The sequence below is a fragment of the Cottoperca gobio genome, chromosome 15, assembly GCF_900634415.1.
Source record: "Cottoperca gobio chromosome 15, fCotGob3.1, whole genome shotgun sequence".
Classification (NCBI taxonomy): Eukaryota; Metazoa; Chordata; class Actinopteri; order Perciformes; family Bovichtidae; genus Cottoperca; species Cottoperca gobio.
In genome coordinates this window covers 10,255,691-10,272,358 of record NC_041369.1, presented here as the reverse complement: position 1 = coordinate 10,272,358, position 16,668 = coordinate 10,255,691, and the positions used below count along the sequence as shown (strand labels likewise).

General features: G+C 39.6%; 1 protein-coding gene across 3 annotated transcripts in view; it reads left to right on the top strand.

The window, feature by feature from the left end:
* Nucleotides 1-277: 277 nt before the first annotated feature.
* Nucleotides 278-16,668, top strand: part of pde10a (phosphodiesterase 10A) — a 52,894-nt gene continuing 36,503 nt past the window's right edge. Inside the window, exons 1-2 of one of the 3 annotated variants that reach the window (XM_029450352.1) lie at nucleotides 278-808; nucleotides 911-1,087. In XM_029450352.1, the coding sequence (XP_029306212.1) occupies nucleotides 1,015-1,087 (73 nt within the window). In that variant the 5' untranslated portion in view covers nucleotides 278-808; nucleotides 911-1,014. Of the gene's footprint in view, nucleotides 1,088-16,668 lie in introns of all 3 variants that reach the window. The other 2 variants (XM_029450354.1, XM_029450353.1) reach the window with 2 other exon arrangements.

The following is a 16,668-nucleotide window of genomic DNA, read 5'->3' as shown; positions in this document are numbered from 1 at the left end:
TATTCACAGTTTATTCTCAAATTGCTCTGTGGCTCCCTCACACTGATGTGAAAGCAAAACCGTTCGTCCAATAACACAATGCTCGTTTATTCGATGTATGTTACTCTGGCACATGGATTAGGAGGTTTTGCGCAAGAAGCGTCACATACAAATAGAGTGCTTTCCACTCGTCGCTGGACTGATGGTGTTGTAGAAGAGAAGGCATCGTACAGCGCGCTCCCCCCGCGCCACTTCTGTAGTACAGTGTTTTCAATGCTACGCTGGGGAGGAATCCTCTCCTCCGTCACAGATGTTGCCGGAGATAATTTTCTACCCGCAACTTAGTGCGCAGCTCAAATGTTGCTAGGCGTTTTGGCGTACTTTAGCGAGCAGACCACGTCCAGATCATCTCCGTTTACATTGGCCTATACTCTTCAAGATACATAAGAGTTCCCGTTGTGTCGGCTGTGCGTCATCCATGGCTGATTAGACTTGTAGTCTGACGTCGCTGAGCACCATTGAAAGAAAAGCACCTCATACAACGTTGAAAATCTAAATTGAAGAGAAAAGAACAGAAAGAAAGACAACCACCACCTTAAAACGCGGATCAACAAGTTGCCTCCAGTGCGTAACTTCCATCCGAGCGGGCTTCAACCGTAATCTGCGACGCACGTGATCGACAAGATCGCTTCATCTGCAAATATTTATCATTTGTCAAGAGAAATAAGACCCGTGGAGACACATCTTGTCCGATTACGTCGGGAATCTACAGGAGCTGACCGGCTCCATGCCTCGCTGCGTGTCCAGGTGCTCGGCTGGCCACCACATGGTAACTTTGCGCTCACAGCAGGCTGGAAAGAGGACATACAGAGAAGGGATCTGAATGAATGGGACTGAGATTCATTCGCATTTCTCTTCTCGCCTCCTCCAGACTGTTGTATGGGTTGTATATCCTGCCGGTTGAAGGTGTCTCACGTTATCAGCAGATATCGATTCAGCGGTGGATAAATCCATCACTCGAACAGGGAGCAGCAAATGTCGAAGAAACGGAAAAGTCCTGACGACCAGGACTTTGAGGAACCTCCGCCTGCAGGATGCAGCGACCAAGGTAGGAGTCATGATCACAAAATAAACTGTGAAAGTTGAATTGTTGCCAAAGTGCAGGCATGTGATAATCTCCAGGGACTGTTGGATGAATTGATATTTCTACAGTGCATAGGAACCACATGTGTATTATTGCAAAGTCAGAGGCACCATGACTGGGTCATACCTTCAGAATGCACAGCCACTATAGCTGATGTAATAACTAAATACATAAATAGAGTATTGCACCTGTGCAGTGACATGTTGCCATGCAATCACCTCTCAGTCTCCACTAAACTAAGTATTTTAATCCCTTGAAAACAATCTTGTTGAAGATTACTTTTGATAATCTCTCATGAATCCTCAGTGGAGTCACATCTGTGTGACACCAGGTTTGGTTGCAGAACAGACTTTCATTTACAGCTACGGAAGGAAGTATAGGAAGTGTGGCATCAGAGTTGCTGAGACTTGGTGAACTCAGCTTGGTTGGTAGTAGGGCTGGCATCAAATGGCCTAAAAGAAAAGCCATGATTGGCAATATTAATCTACATTTATAACGGTTGTATTGTTTATTCATTGGAAATAAATGCCAAATAAACAATGTTAAATATTCTAATATGACACAATATCAATACATAACTGCTACTTGTAACTCCAATAGTCTACAGTCATGGATGGATTATGAGTCAATGTGCGCTGTCATGTTAAAGCAATACTTCACCCACAAAATGACCATTTGTATATCAATTACTCACCTCGTCTAACCTTGAATTCTTGAATAAATGTTTTCTCGCATGCCTCTACGGTGAACGAGGAATCCAAAAACGGAGAAAAGTTGTGATGAATTAAAGTGAAAGGGTGTGTGTGTTTAACAACAGCGAAACTTTATTAAAAGACCCGTTTACAAACTCTCACACAACTCGTGCAGTATAATCCAAGTCTATTTTATCCAGCCGTATGCTCGCTACTTCCCAAACAGATGCGTTAGACATTAGCACATAGTTTTACTTTTCTCAATTTTTTGACTCTTCGTTCACCGTGGAGGCATGCGAGAAAAACAAAGTATTCTTCAAGAATTCAAGGTAACACGGGGTGAATAATTGATGTACAAATGGTCTTTTTCTTACAGCGGCAGGGGCATTGGGCCTGTTCAGTAATCCTTCGATGGTAATAACATCAAAATACCTACTGACTCTGGTAGGGGGTTCACCAGAGGGAGTCCCTCTGGCCCCGCCATTGGTTGGCTCTTATTGATTGATTTGGGTCCTGCAATGAGTAGAAGAGGGTTATTGTCAGTGCTACTTACTTACTGCTCTCTGCATCAGGTACACTTAACAACAGACTCTAAACGAGGCCACTACACACACTAACTGTGTTGTTACAGGTCAGATCCCTATGAGATTAAACACCCGGAAGCGGAAGTCTTAATCCAGTCATGGCGATGATCACAGTGGCTTAGTATAAAATGTTAAGGTGGACAAATTGTTGCGTGATCATGAGGTGGTAAACAAAAGCCAGTAATACAAATCTGTCCTGTTCTGATGAATGTTATGCTTTACTTTCCTCAACGTGCCTGAGATCTGTGACCTGTGTCGTTGAAAACACTTGGTTCAGCTCATCCTTTAGTTGGAAATTGAAGCATTCCTTTTTTTCAAGAGGGCGCTTTTGAAATACCTCGATCGGCTGTTATTCTGGCAAACACATGACATGAGTTGTAAGTTCAAGGCCAAGAACAGCATCACCTTCAAGCAGAGAGTCGTGCCTGCTTGCATGAATAGTGCTGTAGCAATGGAAATGGCTTGCAATGAAGACTAGATATGAGAGGGGTTTTCTTATGATCACATTATACAAGTTTAAAGCTGCATTTGTCATGTTTACATTTGGAAAATAGTCACCGCAGTTTTACAAGCGTGTCTGAGCACTATGGTGACCTTTAGGTAACTTAAAAGTGCAAAAGTAAAATTTAAGAAGGTAAGTGGGTCCAATAAAAACTGTTTGCGGTGAGCTCTAAAAAAAGAATCCTGAAGAATTAATTAATCCGCATGGTTACATATCACTGGAGGTACATTTGTGGTAACTTCATTGACCCTTGAAGACCTCTATATAAACTCACAGATGCAGTGCAGGATTTACGGTAAACATTATGGCTTCCTCAGGCCAGCACACTTGTTTGTTTGCACTGAAGACGTGACCTGTTTGCCTCACAGTCTTTGGCTCTGTATATATTTGGGTCCGTGCCCAAATGAGAGTTTCCCTTGGCTAACACGGAAGGAGAGCCGGGCGCTTCCTTCCCCAACTGTGCCTGGCATCTGTGACTACTTAGGGGGTACACACCCACTGAACCCCTCCCACTCAAGATTCTGCATGCTTCCATGCAGGGTGGCAGCACTATATCGTACAGCACACGTCATAGCAAAAGAACACTAAGGCTTTACAGACACTATGAAAAGATCAGAGAAAACCAGGAAATATATCAAGACAATCAGTCAGTGATGCATCATTTTTAGCATTCAACAAAACAAATGAAATAAACAGTTTTGTGATAAAATTGTTGGTCCAAACTAAAGCTGCTATTACAAAAAAGCAGAAAATTACAATAAAGACATGATATATTTGTGCATCAAGAACAGAATTGTGAAAACTAGCTGCTACTGTCGCTGCTTCATTCACTGTCGCCTCTGAGGTCTCGTATTTCCTCATGGAGATCGTTTTTGTTCACTCAGATATCCCCACTGAGGCCAGGAGGGGAGGTGTAGAAACAGGGGCATTGAGATTCATATCAGAACCACAAAGCGGTTTTTTGTCTTGCCTCTTGGTGAGCAGCCTGGAGCTGTTGATTACAGGGCCGCTCCTGGGTGCCCCCTCCAGCCCTCCGCCTACCAACAACCACCACAGCTGGTCAACAGGCCTTCAGCTGTGCAAAGCTCTCTTCCATTACAGTAAAGATATCAGTGCAGAGCTAGGCATGAACCTTGATGTTTGAATCTATTGCTAATTGGAATAGTTGTGAGTGGAAATGTGAGACAAGGTGATAAAGAATGTGAAGAAATATGGAGATTTCCAGTAGTATCAAAAAATAATAATAAAGCCATCCTACAAATAATAAAACAATAAGAGGTTATGTATATATTTGTATAACTGCCCAGCCAATTCAATGCAGCATTACAGGAAGCAGTGGAGCAACCAGTAAACACAACATTGGCATTGGCATGTCACTGTATAAAGTTTTTTGATGCCGAACATGTGAGCAAACAGTTTCCTATTTACACATCCAGCAGTTACTAAGCAATATTAGCATTCATTTGGAGTCGTGTTTGTGTTTTATATTATTATATTATTATTATTATATTATATTTAATATTGATTTGTGTAGCTTTGAGGTATTTTATATAATTGGATGTGTTATAAATATGCACATTATTTATACTATAGAATTGTATAGTACGTAATAGATATAATACAAGTTTCAAATAAAAGAAACAAAAAGTCCAGGTAAGCTCAAGTATAGCTATAAAATACTGTCATTAAGACACTTAACACAGCGCTTTATTACCTGTTAAATGAAACCAGCAGAGCTTGAAAAAAGGGAGTTGATATGAAAGGTGGCAGGATGACAATTTGACTGTGTCGTCTTTGTTTTTTCTGCATCAGAACCATCAGAGTAAATAGTCATATATAAATGCCATATATCTTCTCCACTGTAACAATGATGGTGTTCCCACCTCATTGACAATACATCAAGAAGAACATTACAAAATGGCCTCCGCTCACAGGAACAAAAACAGCCCTGTTCCTATGAGACAGAAGATCAGCATGGTCAAGGCCAGATAGAGTTTCTCTTTCATTTTCAATTGAGACTGTTGAGAGAATAGTTCCAGATCTTGTGGATTGGTTTATCCTCACAAATTAAACGGAGGGAGCAGCTCGGCGTCATACACCGTCATGGCTTTCCAGCGATGCACCACGTGTATCTCTTTAGCTTGGCTTTGTGCCCACGATGCTGTGGCAGTGCAGCAGGGTTGCTCGCTCTCGTGACGCCACAGAGCACTTAGTGTATAAACCACATGCAACTTCACACACATTCAAACACTTGCGTATCCTCATGAATATTCTCATCCATGTTCTTCTCCAGAGACAACTATGAGGGTCGGAGCTGCAGACAGTTTGGAACAAGCTCAACTTGTACAAGAATACCACTTAGTGGTCTTAACTTGTATTGCATTTCACAACAGATTTGTATAAGGATATATTCAAAATGTCGTCATTTAGTCATATTGGTTAAATGTTTACATGTATACTAAATGTTGACCTTTGCCCTCCATGTAATTTGACAATAGAGTTTGACGTCACTGTCTTCAGACAGACAGACGGACAGACACTAGGTGGGGCTAAAGTATAAAGCAGGGAGCGGGCGTCAAAGAAATGGAGCAGGCAACCCGTAACTCTAGGTTAATGTTTTTATTTTCCTTTGAATTATTATGATCATTTGCAGACTTTGTAATAACTGCTGAAAGGTTTCACATACAATTATAGATTTAATAATAAAATAAAATAAACTGATTTCAATGTTAACTAGCAGAAGGAAAAACTATTCAATTCTATTGTTTAAATGAAATCCTTGTCGCTACATTACACTGACATTATTGTTTTTACATTTTTACAGCTTCAATGTACAGTGCTGAATAATGTTATGTCTTCTCGTTGCAAGTTTGGATAGAATAATTGGTTTCAAATATAGTTTCAAATTGAAGTGTGAGTAAGGGCTATACGAGGCTTGAGAGTGTGTGTGTGTGTGTGTGTGTGTGTGTGTGTGTGTGTGTGTGTGTGTGTGTGTGTGTGTGTGTGTGTGTGTGTGTGTGTACATGCGTAAGTGTGTTTAGTTCATGAATGGATTGTGTCCATGTGTTATCAGTAAACAGTCAGACCTGACGTCTGGCTGCTCGGCCGTCTTGGCCTGTTCTGATGTCTGCTGTGCAGAGAGATTGACAGGCCTGTACGTCAGCACCCATATTTCTCACCTATGATTCATACTGACTTTGTTTGGCTTCTGATGAGGGCTGCAGGCAGCCAGCTACCGCTCGTCCCCCCCAGCCACTCCCCAATGTCTTAGAGCTCAATAGGGAGCTCTCTTTCTTTCTCTTTTTTAAAAGCATTTTTTTCCTGAGGCACAATATTGATTTATATAAACTGGTACAAATTAAGGGTAAAGTCAGCTACATTTCATTGACTCTGTTTTACTCTTGCATCAGTCACTGGGTTCCCCCCCCCCCCCCCCCCATGTAGCTTCTGTTAACACTGAAGGGAACAGAAGAAGCACAGTTTGAACATTTGATCTTTTATAATTTTTACAAAACATTTGCACATTTTGAACAATGCAATTATTTAAATTGAAATAATGTTGAGATAACAGATAAATATTTATTTTGCTTTGTACTTCTGGCAGGTTTGGGGGTAAAATCAAGGTTGAGGTTAGAAAACACAAGCATCAAATGTGATCTTTATTTATTTATATATTGTTATGTTAACGATAACTTCCTCTTGGTGTGTCTGTGTGTAATGCTTGCACAAGGCACAGAGTCAAACATTCGGTCAGCAGCGCCTCACTGTACACACACACCGTACAGCGTCACAAGAAATACATCACTCAGCTGTAAGTAATGATCCGACTGAGTGTTTGGCGGTTAAAAGGCTTACGTTTGACCAGGACGTTGTTGGCTTCTCAGCTCAGAGATCAGTGTTCAACAAGCATGAGCACAAGAGTGGTAGCATCGCACAGCACTGAGGAAGAGTGTTTGCCTTTTGTAAAGCAGGTAGAACTCAACATTGTGTTTGTGTGTGTGTGAGGAAGAGAGCAGAGTGATGGTTTGATGCAGCGGTGGAAACAATATCCAGATGTTTTACTAAAGTAAAAGTAGTAATATCACACTTTTAAATATTATTATTTTTAAAAAGGTACATAGTATTAGGATTGAGATATACTTAAAATACAAAAAGCAAAATTATTCATTATGTAGAATTAATCTTTTCAGAAGCAATATATATTATATATATTATGTGTGCACTTATAGTAAGTTGGTTTGGACAAAAGCATCAGCTAAATGAAATGTCATTGAATGTAAAGTAATGTATTACTGAATTATAATTAATGATGCATTAATATGTAAGTGTCACTAATGTTGCAGCTGGGTTATAAGGTTGAAGGTGGGGTAACTTTATGTACTACATCTATATTATAATGTACAAATTGATTATATTTCAGTATATAGCTGTCAAATAAATGTAGTGGAGTTAAAAGCACAGTATTTATAAATAAAGCAGTATAATATGTTTAACACCCAAGTAAAGTACCTGAAAATGTGTACTTGAGTAAATGTATTTCGTCACACTCCCCCGCTGGTTTGATGGGGAGCTGATGAGGTCATGGCTTATGTCTCCTGCTTGCGTCATCACCTATAGGATGTGACTTCTGCCAGCAGAGCTGCAGCTGCTGCTGCTCTCATTTGTTCCAACAGTGTCAGATGCAGGGGAAAAAACCTACATCGGAATCATGTTTTAATGGACATATTGATAAAAAATGATCTCACCAGCAAACCTGTGGTGAAAAGCAACATTTCCCTGATGAAGAAAATAAGATGAAACAATAGAAGGAATGTTTTTCAATTCTAATTTAAGTATAGAACAGTGTTTGCAGCTGCCTCTATGTTTTTTATGCATGTGTGCGCAACACAAGATCACACATGCCCCCCCACTCTCATGCGAACATTTGAGGAGACACATCTGACCTCCTGTTCTGCATGCAGTTTTACAAGATTGCACAGTGAAGCATTTCACATGGCCGAGGGATGTCAGCAAAGCGAATGAGCACGGTTTTGTTTTTTTTGTTTTTTTGTTTCCCCTCCACTGACCTCTGACCACATGTTCATCATCATAGTCATCCTCTAGAATTACTGATGTGATAATCTAGGTCAGAAGTGGTGCCAACAGAAAACAATGCCTGCTAATCTAAATAACCAGGATCTGCATGTGTAAGAGATGAATGTGTGTGTGTGTGTGTGCATGTGCGTGTGTGTGTGTGTGGGTGTATCTGTGTGTGTGAATGAATATCAGTCTGTGTGTCAGAGACAAAACATTTAAAATATATGCTTCTTGTGAATTTATTTCTGAATTTGTGAAAGAAAAATATTTTGTATTTGATCAAGACTGCACTTGTTTATTTTTTACCAAAAGAACAAAGAAAAATCTCTAATAAATCAGTTAATGCTAAGTACACCTCAGAGCCAATCCTCAGAAATACTATTTAATGCTTTCATTTTATTATTAATATTGAAATAATCAGAATTCAAGTTTTTTTTTAAGCCTATTTAAGTGTGTGTGTGTGTGTGTGTGTGTGTGTGTGTGTGTGTGTGTGTGTGTGTGTGTGTGTGTGTGTGTGTGTGTGTGTGTCTGTGTGTGTGTGTGTTCTGAAATGCAAAACAAATTGAGACAATTTATCAAAACAACACTATGTTGATTGGCATTCCCTAGATAGCACAAAAGAAACATGATTTAGGAAAATAAATATAACGAAGATATCAATTCTGGAAGTGAACCCTTCACTTCAAATTAGCCCTTTTCTCTTGATTTGCGTTTGATATTTCATTTAGGTACAGTATAACACTGTCTAGCAGCTAATTGAATTGATGTCAGTTGCATTGTTTTATGTATATTATGTGTTGAGCATAAATATTTTAAATACATGTCTAATATCTTTCTTATACATTTCCTTGTGTTGTTCTTTCACATAACTAGGACTAAAAAAGTGTAAAGATTAGGTTACGTCAAATTATTCCAGGGGACATACATTAGGGGGTCCCTGGTATATTCTCTAGTAAGGACTCTTTGACTGAAAAACAATTGAGATTCTCCGGCATAAATAGAACGTATAATGTAATTCTGCGCCGGTTGCTTTATTAGCAATGCCTCCTTTGATACTGACGCAAGAAAGCCATTTGGTTCCTCTGGAAATATCGGCAGTTGCATCAGCTTCCAGGCTATATGCATTTACTTAAATACATAAACATTAGCTTGATGCTGAACAGCTGAACGTTATGTAAGATGCACAGAATAGTGTATGTTGCTTGATGAGGAAATGTAAAAAGCTTGCACCTTTTTCAGCACTGTATATTTTTCGGTTGTGCTTCGAAGGGAATAAAATGTATGTCTGCTTGTGCGGTGATTTAAATGTCATTGAACGTTGCAGTATATGTGTTTAATGCACATAAATTACATCGAACCGTGTGTGTGTGCATGTGTGTGCGACAAATGTTCAGGCAGGCATAATTTGTGCCAGCTCTGTGACGTAGAGGACATGAGGCCCAGGCGGGTGCTGTGAGTGGCAGTAACAGCATCTCCTGCTCGAGCCTGCCCCATCTCTGACTTCATTGGCTCCAGCTCTGACGCAGATACACGCACCACCCCCTCCCTCCCCCTGCACACTTCTTTCATCACGTTTTTTTTCACCCATTTAAATGTTTTTTTCTTCTCTTTTTTTTTTTTGATTCATGTTCTTTTTGCAGTTCCCTTACTGCAGCGCTCCACACCACATATCTGCACCACCTGTCCGTTGTGCACTTTCTCTGTTTTCTCTAATGCATCGATATAAACCTTATCAACATTTATTTCTCGCCATATTACCCAAGTTAACCCTCTTTTCTTTTTAATTCAATTGTGCAGTGCGAGGTCTGAATTAACGGTAAGCTACTGAAAGCATTAGAGCTGTGATACGGTCACATTCAATTTGTCAGCATGTGGCACACGAGCAGACAACGTTTCAGCTAACTGCTGCATTAAAACTGTTCAAATGTGCAATGAATTACAGTATGTTCATCATGGATTACGTCATTACATTTTGTCTGGCTGGCCAGTGTGAACAACCTTTAAATAAACAAACTATATATATTTCGTAGGGAGAGCCTTTTTGCATTTGGCCAGGAAAATTAATTTACAGTTTTTCTGTTGACAAATTTACTTATAAACCAAAATAATTTAAAATGAAATAATGGAACGCAATATTGTCCAATCACAAAGGTGTAAGTAGTCATTTGGCGAGGTAAAAACATCACATTTGACATGGTGTATCAGTCTCTCCTTAATAAGAAGAAACCGTATCGCCCACAGTTTAGCTCTAAAGGACTGTATTTTTATACTGTACAAGCTATTTAGCATGATACTATTTATTCACAGTTGTAGCACAGTCGTCCACATTGTCTGCTAACAGCGTGTCTGATGCTCTGAATTTAGGCGGAGGAATTCTGGCACTGCTCTGACTTTACAAACGTTTCATTTTGCAGTCAGAGTAAGCTCTGCTGCTCCGAGTGTTACCTTATAAACCTACGATGGATGGATGCTTTTTTTTTTTTTTTTTTACTGTCTAGAGTGACCTTCTGCAGGCTGCAGTGATGCACAACAATACCTATCAGCTGCCAGGGGGGTGCTACAGTTTCCCCTGACCTTTGACCTCCATATAGATAAATGGGAAATGATATGAGACTTTAAATATTTAATCATTCAGAATAACATTTGCTGCAAATGAAACATTAATAGTTTTTGGAGGTGTGCTACCATACACTGTATATATAAGGGTGTTACACAGTACAGTGATTACTAGGTTACAGTAGTAACATGTATACTTTCATGAGTTTTCGCTTTTTTTCTCCAACCTTTCACACCTAAGATTTCCAGTTCTGACCAGTTTATTCTCAAATAAATAATGTTTAACACCACAGTTAGACAGTTAATCTATCCTACATTATGTGTAATAATGGGAATCTAATTACAAATATGTATTTATTTATTTACTTACTTGAATGTTAAGTCTTTTACATTTTAACACTATAAAACTGTAGCCTGTTTATTTTTAAAAACATTTATGTTTCTCTTCTTTTGCCTTTCCAACCAATGTGGAATGGTAATTGTCTTTGCCCCGCAGTCTTTGTTCCTAATATCCCACTGTTGGTCTTGTGAGGGTGCAGACAGCCATGTCACATGGAACGGCTTCACTGATACAGCTAAAAGAAAAAACATAGTTTATTACATACAAATCTTCTTTTTCTTTTTGTAGCTCTGGCCATTTATTTTCTTAGTTATAATAACATTGTACTCCGCAAGTTAAGGGAACAGTTCCGTTGAGCAACAAACATGAGACGTCAGTTTAGCTAAACTTAGGTAAAGTAAAAAAAACTGTCCAATTTCCCAAAATGTATTTGTATAGGGACAGGTATATAATGATGCAATGCCCGTCCCTACAGGGGCCTTTAAATACATATACATGAACAACAAAAACACAAACTCAACAACAAGTACGTTCATTAAAACACAAAATTCTAAAACTCTCAATACAAGATGAATAAACCCCTGGGTTTTTTCCTTTGCTGCCATCTTGACTGTAAGGGAGCCAGGATAGAGAATTTAGTGAGATTCAACTCTCGTTTGTTTGTTTGGGAGGGTAGACACACCGGGCAGAGATCTGCTGAGTGCACTTCTCTTGTTGCTTTGGTTTGACTGACTGAACCATTCTCGGTTTTTGGGGTCTGACAATGATTTGATTAGATTATTGTCAGACTTCAATTAACCATCATTACCCAACAAAGTCCTGTTGTAAATAGGATCCTTTTAGTTTCAAATAGAATATCTCAATGTCACGTTACAATACAGCCTTTCAGCAAGATCAGTTTAACAAACGGACTTTTGGAAGAAAGAGTAATTAAATGTCTAGCCCGAGTTAGACTCTGGTATTTACTGTATAAAGCCTTCACCAAATTGGGTTGGATTATCCAGTTAGTCAGTCCACTCAGCGTGCATGCTGCCTGCTGACCTTAGCAAGAGGCTTGACATACTGGAGATGCTGGATGTGCAGACCCTGTGTCCTTGGCCTGCTGCTAAGAAAACTCCAACCATGATGTGTCTGAGAAACCTGCAGATGAAGCAGAGCAGAGCTGAATCCTATATCAACTACACCATAATAGAACAAACAGGTCTGTGTTTCAAATGAGAACGGTCAAAGGTTACCATCATCCTCCTGTCAATTAGTCCATAAAAGGCTAGCTTCACCAGATCAGCCCTTTTCCTGTTGACTGCGCCTCTTCTGGAGGGACATGCAGGCAGCTGAAGAGCCAAGTTTTATTAGTGGACACTTGCACCTCGGCCCCTTGGGGACACAAGATGAAATCCCTGCCGTGCTTCCACTGATGTGACAATGCCGACAAAAAAATCATCCTGTCTTTAATGGTTCCATTGCATTGGACTCATAATTTCCCCTTAATTTTGCCATGTTCAACATGTGGAAGGAAGTCCTACAAGTTACAGTCGAGGCAGTAAATGTGGCAACTGTGGGCTCAGTCCTACTTACTGTATCCACTGAGAAGATGCTGAGCTCAGACAGACTCATGGTCCTCATAGGGCAGACTTGACCATGTATCTCCTTATCTGGAACTGAACAAACCAGCTAATGGGTCATTTTGGGCTGTCCAGGTAACTTGACTGATGCACCTTCCACATCCCCCAGGCAAGACACATCATGGTCATGATTTTGATAATCCAACACCCTTTGGATGGACTTTCCTATCAATTTCAACAGACGTGAGTGGCTGTATATGAAAGCCAAGACTTTGATGCGCTGTATTGACACAAACCACAGAGTGAGGAGTAATCTCAGGAGAAAAGCCTTTCCCAACACTAACATATTAACATGCTTCCTTGTATTCTCCCTTTTGCCATTTTCAGCGAGAAACAAATTGCTTCAGCTAACAAGCTACAAGCTAATGGCGGAATAACTTTATTGCACTTGCATCACAACAATAGTGGGAAGACAGATCTGATAAGTGTGGTGAGACTCAAGCTGCACTTTTTCTCCACACCACTAACACTTGTTATGTTTAGTATTTATTTGTGTTGCTTATTATTGTTTGATATAATGTTTTTTCATGTCACAGCAATCTAATGACCATGCTGATTTAAAAAGTATATATAATTGAATTGGTTAATTGCGGCACAAATTATAGTGTCAATTGTGTATTCTTATTCTGAGATCTGCTGCAGGGAGAAATTCAAGTCTTTAATTTGTGGAAAGGTTATTCACTTTGTAATAAAAATAATAAATCTCTAACAAAGTATGTTCAATGGACAACATCTGTGTATTTTTGCGACTAACTAATTTGAGTACTTGTATTACTGTATTAAAAATATAATTATATTTACCCACTGCTATGTTTCTTCTTACTTTGTGATATCTAAACACACACCTCCTCTCTCCCACACTCCTTCAACGTAGTGACCCTCTACTGTATCACTAACAATAGCCTCAAATAATCTATAGGGTGCTCTACCCATTCAGAACTAGATTAAATTAGACACAAGCAATTTTATTTTTATTCTAGTAGTCGTGTGTTATTTATTTTTACAAGAACACACATAAGACCCCAGCAACACATACTGCATGTGGTTACATACAACAAACCCAAGACCCATGTTACATAATGTGCCATAGACAATCTCAAAAAAGGTGAGGATCAGGGGAATGAGAGAGAACAATGAGATTAATGGCTCTGATGTCCTAATGATGTTTTAGAGGGAGAAAAAAAACAGAAAGAGGTTGAGAACATTGAGCGGTAAACAAAGATGTCATCTTCTCTCCTGGGACTGTGAGGACGTCTGAGCGAGCAACAAACCTTTCCTCTGCTTCAGTCTAATATACTACAGTCTGACAGCAGTTATTCAAAATGGCAATTATTAAGACGACAGAGGGCAGGCAATGATGTGCTGTGATTTGTGTTGCCATTAACCTAAATTATGCACCTATCTCACATTTGTCCTAATGGATCACAGTGCAATGACGTCCATTGACGTCACGTTTCAGACGATCCGCATTGCAGTCGCATGCAAATTTGTGCATGCCAGGCTTTGTGTAAATGTGGAACTCCTTTTTTCTTTTTTATAATTGCGTTTTTCAACAAATAAGAGTAAACAGAGGCAGTAATATGCTCATTGGTTGTTGAACTAGTTGCGAGCCAAGCTGTGAAGATGTGCATAACTCCCTCAGCCCCCCAGGGACCCTGTATTTTCATGGGCCTGCCTCTGACGTCAATGCTCCGGCTGTCCTGTGGATTGTCAGAACAGACTATTCAGTTGGGGGGAGGGGACTGAAAGTCTCTGTGGTGTGTGTCTGCCGCATGTGATGTGTGTGTGTGTGCCTATGTGGATGTAACTATGCTCCTGTATGTGTGTATATGTGTTCATGTTTGCGTGTGCTTGCATGGGATCTGTCAATGTTTCACTTACATCTGGGGCGTGTGTGAGTGTGTGTGAGTGTGTGTGTGTGCAGAGTGCAAAAAGCTTGTACAGTGCCTTGAATCAGAAATGTGCTTAAGTGGATGAGGTCTGTAATGTGGGGGTAGGGGGTGAGGTTGTGTGTGAACAAGCTCACACATGTCTGAAGATGTGCAGCTCTTATGTTGGGAGACAGAGGCCGTAGTCATCAGGAGGTTGTTTGCTAAAAAACAGCCGTGAGGGGAGAACATTTAAGCATGGCTGCCGACCACTTCGCTCTTTAGTCAGCTGTTGATCCCCCAGCGGACGATAGTAAAGCTGCTCTTTCACCAACAGCTATAGGAACCCTCTGCATGTGACACACACACATACCATGTTAAAACACATGAGATTTCAGCTTCTTTCATCATCACCTTTAGGATTTCCATTAATATTTCTGTAACACACATGCTATCCATTTACTGATGGATATAGGGTTTGGTGGCAGGATAATGTTGACAGAGAAAAGAATGCGCACTGCCTTTCCAAATTGATACAGATCAAGCCGGGGAGAGACATTTTGAGGTTTTCTTGGGTCTGCGGTGCTTAGTTCATTTATTCCAAACGTATATCAAAATAAATAAAAAGATACTGTGATGCCAATTAACAAAATCCATCTGTCTGCCTATGATCTATCCTCTTCTTTAAATACATATGTTTGAATTATCCTCTATGCAGCACAACCATTAATGGACTCTAACAAAGTATATTTACCTAAGTACTATACATGAGTACAAATTAAATGTACTTTACATGCGTATTCCCGATTTCATAGGGAAATGTTGTACTTTCTACTCCAGTTATTTGACAGCTGTAGTTATTAGTTACACTTTAATGTTTAAATACCAAACATATGATGAGCTTATAAAATATGATGCACTTTAATAGATGTAATTACCAAACAGTAAATACAATTAGAACTCAAACAATTCCAGCTTACTTGGGGAGGAAACAATTTGAAGATGTCATTTTGTGATCTCATCGAAAACAATTAGCAAATTAATCTTTATTGCAGGCTTTTATAAAATTGTCACAATGTGTTCCACCATCAATGGAGAAGCCATTCAGCTGACTACGACTACCACAATTAGAAATTAATGTCTGGGTCACAGCAAGTTGATAAACTAATCCTTAACTTGTCCACAAGAGATGCCAGGCGCCTCCCTAGCAAACATCAATGCGTCCCGAACAAAATGCAGCTTGCTTTGTGTTCTTAAAATAGTGTATGAAACATGTGACAGCTCAAGATTTGCTGGGATCATTCAGTTGCTTCTGTGTCATTTTCTATATGACTCCCCTGTGTCATCTATGCATACATTCAAACAGAATACATTTTAATGCCACTATATGCAAGGGCAAAAACACTGCTTTCTGTGTAGATAAAAACCATAACTTAAGTATAATTAATGTTTCTTTTTCCTACCTAGTGGACTTATATAAACACAGTTGAAATATGAGTTTGATTAGACAGGTCAAGCTGGTCAGTTCATTTCCTGTTATGTAATAATCACTCAAACTTTAAAGCAGTTGCTCTGCCACTTCGGAGAGCCGTGGATCAGAAGGGTTCACTGGTGGGTCACAGACAGAGTTGCGGCATCCCTTGTGATCTACTGCATTTCCCTATAAGTTCTTCACCCATAACCGTCTCACATAAGCTCATAAACTTCCAGTCATGAACTTTGCTGGGAACGTTTGAAAGCATTTGTTTTCTATCTAAATTTCCGTGCATAAGCTACTTGAAGTGCAGGGAGGACGCACAGTGGTGAGCCCTGAAGGAGCTGACAGAGAGCTCCTTTAACTCGGAGCACTGTCTCGTTTTTTTGTGCGTTTTGCAATGAACAACAATTTTACAACACCCTTTATTTATTCTCATTAGTCAGAGTAAAATACCATCAATGTTAATAGGATGAAAATATTTTATGTGAATTTTCTGATGAAAATGGTAAGTTAAGGATGTGTATCTATCCTCCAATAAAAGGCCGACAATGTGTTGCATGTTCGTTGTTTTAGTTCACCTAAATGTTTGGATTTATTTAGCTTTCCCTTCATCATTCAACCTCCTGGGCATCAGAAAATATTATTAGATTAGTATTTCAATAGCACATGCATGCTTTATTGCAATACTATTATACTTCAAATAATCAAAAGGCAACATTATGCATGTGAAATGAACTGATGTGTCACCGTGAGACGCATTCCTCATTTAAGGGCTTTTCTCATCGGGCAGAAAATGGAGGGAAAAGCGACAGAGTGTGTCAGAGAGAA